At 35.4% G+C, this 4,723-nt stretch overlaps 1 protein-coding gene across 1 annotated transcript in view; it reads left to right on the top strand.

Annotated features, from left to right (window-relative positions):
- Nucleotides 1-2,909, top strand: part of LOC107756681 (slit homolog 3 protein-like) — a 175,540-nt gene extending 172,631 nt beyond the window's left edge. Inside the window, exon 35 of the mRNA XM_016573881.1 lies at nt 1,499-2,909. Within this exon, the coding sequence (XP_016429367.1) occupies nt 1,499-1,734 (236 nt within the window). The 3' untranslated portion in view covers nt 1,735-2,909. The remainder of the gene's footprint in view (nt 1-1,498) is intronic.
- The last annotated feature ends 1,814 nt before the right edge of the window (nt 2,910-4,723 follow it).

Here is a 4,723-nt window from a genome sequence, read left to right as displayed (position 1 = left end):
GAGTTATCTGCTTTTGCTATAAAACAAACTTTTAATATGTAAAAAAAAAACACTTTCAATGAACTTTCATTTTGTAAATTACCTGTATTTCTTTAAGTTATTCTTAATCAAAACAACCCAACTGCAGTTTGATTGATATTACTTGGAATGCGCAATAAAAAAACGTGATTTCTGAGAAAAATTATCGGTTATCGGTAGAGAGTTATCGGTTTTTGCAAATGAACTCTTCATATATATATATAAATGTTTCTGGTCTTATTGTGCACAATTCATCAGTGCACATTTTTCTTTGGGGAAAAAAAAACTGAAATTTGCTAGCGAGGTTGCTTTTACCCCTTGCTGTACAAGAGGATGATCCGCATTCAAATACTTGTTTTCATAATTATAAAATGTTTTCATAATATTTTATCAAAAGTTAAATGGGTGGGGAAGAATAATACAATGACATCTCAATAGTATCTCAATAATATTTTGATACTGGTAATAATATCTCATTTCAATAGAGTGCAACAATAATAACCAGTCCCGTTTTCAGCTATCTTTCATTTTCTCCATAATATCTGATTTCAAAAAATAAAAACACTATATTGTATATTTATTCAAAAATAAATAAGCATCGCATGTACAATACCATTCAAAATTATTTTGTAAAAATAAATTAATAATTTTAATTCAGCAAGAATGCATTAATTGCATTATTGCATTACGCAGACTTTTACATTGTTACGAAATAAATTTTATTCATAAAAAAAGTTCTATTCATTAAAAAATCCTTAAAAACATGTATCAAATGTTTCACAAAAAAACAATAAGCAGCGCAAGCTGTTTTCAACATAATTAATGATAATAAGAAGAAATGTTTATTGAGCAGCAAATATATTGCATATTAGAATATTAGAAAGATTTCTGAATGATCATGTGACACTAAAGACTGGAGTTATGATGCTGAAAATTCAGCTTTGATTACAGAAATGAATTACATTTTCAAATATAACATTTTAAATTGTAATAACATTTCACAATATTACAAGATTATCAAAATAGTATTATATTATTCATATTTACTGTATTCTGATCAAATAAATTCAATCTTGGTAAGCATAAGAGACGACTTTGAATAACTAAATGTTGACAGTAGTGTACCTTTCATTAATAACCTCAGAGCTCATAGCAGATCTGTTTTTAAAAATCAATTTCTTCGTGTCGAAAATGAATGCGACTGCTTCACGTTATTTCATGATCTAATCAAATCCTGATGAATAAAATTCCCTCATACTTTATTTCCTGCAAAATTATCTGTTTCCTCTGAAAACTATGTTGCATTACAGCAGTTAAATGCATTGCATATGCTGTTTCATGTAGTCTTTAACTTGCCATACGGAATCCAGAAGAGTGAAGCAACACGAGTCAATATCTGACCTGAAAGTCCTTATGTTTATTAATCTATTACATAAATGCTATATCTGATGGCCTGTCCTCCGTCCCCTCCTCCACACAGAGCCGACGTGCCAAGGAGAGATGGTCCGTGAGCTGCTCAAGCGTAATATGGGTCATAAAAACTGCACCTCCACCAGTAAAATCGCTCGGTGTCCAAGCGCCTGCCGCTCGGGCCTGTGCTGCACCCCCACCAAGAGCCGGAGACGGAAGGTCAGCTTCAAGTGCTCCGACGGATCCTCCTTTTCTGAGGAGATGGAGACCACCGTGGAGTGCAGCTGCACAAAGTGCCCATTGTAATATTAGCCAACCTCAAACCTGGAGAAGAAGATGGAGCGGAAAAGAAAATATATTGTAAAATAAACAAAACACAAATAGAACTTATTTTTATTAAGGGATGTTTTTTTTAAAGAAAGAGACTGTTTTTATGATGTTGCTTATATGTGTCATATGAAAAGTAATTTTGTATCGTCGAACAAAAACACGCAGATTAACATTCCTGAAAATACATGAATTATATAAATATGTATAAATCTATATAAATGTACAACCTAACCTAAGAATTAATTTTTGGTCTGTGTATTGCATGTCTGTTGTGAAGTGTGTGAGCGGAGAGAAATTTTAATGGAGGAGCTGAAATGTGCCCGTGTAGCCGATCAGGCAAGGACTCTCTAGACTCTCAAACACAGGAAGTGGTGAGCCAACTTCCTGTGCTCTGGTGGCGGCAAATTAATGAACTGCTTCCTAACGGACCTCACCTGCAAGACTTCAAGGACAGAGCTTCGAGTGGGATGGGCTGATATTTTGTACTTTGGATGTTGTTTCTTTCGGCGTGGCTCTGGTTTACAAGCTGCAACTCATCGGAGGGAATGTTTTGCATGACTGCATGGAAGAGTTAAATGTGAACTTGTAACATGCAGTAAAGCTGCATGTCAGGCAGTAAAGCTATTGTAGTAACTATGATAGTTAAACGCTCTCTGCCTGTTTTACCTTGTACAGTTGAAATCCAAATGTGTCGGCAGGTGATGCAGGTGACCGCGTCTCTGGTGCAAAGCACTTCATACTGACGTAGTATTCCGTCATAACCGTCCTTTACTAAAATATTAAATGCAAATATATTACACCCATTACTACTGTATTGTTTCATGTGTACCCTTTTTTGTTTTTAATTTTTCAGATGTAACACTCGGTGTCTTACTCAAAGAGAGCGAGGACTATAGATATATTCCCAAGAAAAAGCTAATCAGTGTTAATGAACATTCCTCCTCGTTCTGTCTCACCCCTGTTCGCCACATACTGTTGTATAAGGTACAAGCGGATGTAGGAATCACCAGTGAACGATGTAACTGAGCTTGTGCAGGAAGTGTCTTGTTAGCACCTCTAATCAGAAGACTGGTTGCATTTTCTAATGTTTTGTTAAATATGAATTAGAGAGTGATGATTAACTTACAGTGAATGTTGAATTAAACTTGTAATGAAATACACCGTTGGATTTGTGTGTGTGCCTAAACTTACCCATCTCCCAGAGCTCCACCCCTAAACCTACCAATCTCCACCCCTAGAGGTGGATCCAATCACGCCCCCTGGATCTTGTGTTCTGCAATGAAGGGCTACTGGATTTTTCAGCGAGCCTTTCTGCAGGTTACATCATTATGCCAGTAGGTGGCAACAAGCGACTCTCTTTATGAGTCATTGAACCGTTTAGTGGATTCGTTCACAACACTGATTCATTCAGTAACGAAGTGGCTGGCTGCATCTGAATATGCACACAACTATATATTTATTTTCTATGGTTCTATCCCTTATAACACACATACATCACGGAAACGTCTATTTGACGTCTGCATTTACATCTGCAAGACGTATTTTTTAGCTCGGGTTCGGGTTCTGACCAGGCAATCGAACCAACTGTGAAAGCACCCTAAAAAGCACGTGATGGGTGAAACGGAGCTTTTCGAAACTCCGAATCCGTTAAGCCATTGCGTCACAAAATGATTCACGGTTTCGAAGCGCTCCAAATGGATCAGTATCACGAATCATTTGATTCATATCGGGACTTCGGGGCGCGTATCGCGAATCATTACATCGGAACTTCGCATATCGCGAATCTTTTGATTCAGATCTGGTCTTCTTGAATCGCGAATCTTTTTTCTGATTTTTTTTATTTTATTAAACGGTACAAAACATAAAACTATTAAGCTAGTACAGTTATAAAAAAAGAAAGAAAGAAAGAATACACAAAAACAAATCCCTTTAGAAAATTAACCATGGTTTTATTATAGTAAAATTGTCGCAACCATGTTTTGTTTTGTTTTTTGTTGTTGTTTTTTTCTACAAATACCATGGTTAAACTATGGTTATTGTAGCAAAACGATGGGTTAATTTGTGGTTACTATGGTTTAACTTTAGCATTTTTTCAACTTTAGAGGACACATAGCCTACTGTAGGATGAATATAGAGATGCAGTTTTCACTGCTTTGGGATTAACAGCGGATAGTTTCCATGTACGTGTCTAGATCAACTTTGAATAAAGAAAAGAGAGGTTTAGAGCCAGATTTTTGTTTATGTATGTGAAATTTAGATAGCAGGAAACACAAATTATAGTTGAAGTTATATTTTCCTATATTGTCTTTCGAGTAGTCAAACAATAGGCTACAAAGAAAACATCTTTAAAACAGAAAGAAAAGTCACTTACAAAATAAGATGAACATTAAAAAATCTGAACAAAATTTCTCTGTGTGGGTACATCATTTTAAACATTTTAATTTAAACAATTAAATGTCTGTTGTCTGCCGTTATGTCCCCACCAGTGCTAAAATCAAACAAACCCATGCGCGTTCCAGAATCTTGCCGGAAATAATAAGTCAACCGGGAACATTTTGCCTATCGTTTTATAAATACTGTGAAACATACTACTTCACAGGTATTTTTTATATATATTTTTTTCGTACTATATAGCACACAGATATGGTCAAAAACTTGATTTATTTAATAGAGCAACTTTATGTCGTTTTTTTTTTTTTTTTTGGTGCTTTGGAGCCCACTACAGTTACGAGAGTGGAATTCACTGTCCTAAATATTCTACTCTCATCATTCCGTGGGTGACTGTACAGGTGCATTTGTTGACAATCTAAATGCTTTCAAAAGCCAGGAAGAACAATGTCGACTGATAAGGTGAGATATAAAAACCACAACAATAACAGGAATGACAGAAACCTTTACTTTAGCTGAAATACCGCTAATGTATGCATTTGTGTGCAAAGCTTTTGTATGTGAGCTTTTGTACGTG

This window comes from Sinocyclocheilus rhinocerous, unplaced genomic scaffold (assembly GCF_001515625.1).
Source record: "Sinocyclocheilus rhinocerous isolate Xijiao unplaced genomic scaffold, SAMN03320098_v1.1 scaffold892, whole genome shotgun sequence".
Classification (NCBI taxonomy): Eukaryota; Metazoa; Chordata; class Actinopteri; order Cypriniformes; family Cyprinidae; genus Sinocyclocheilus; species Sinocyclocheilus rhinocerous.
The sequence above is the reverse complement of the archived record's forward strand: the minus strand, read 5'-3'. Positions and strand labels throughout refer to the sequence as shown.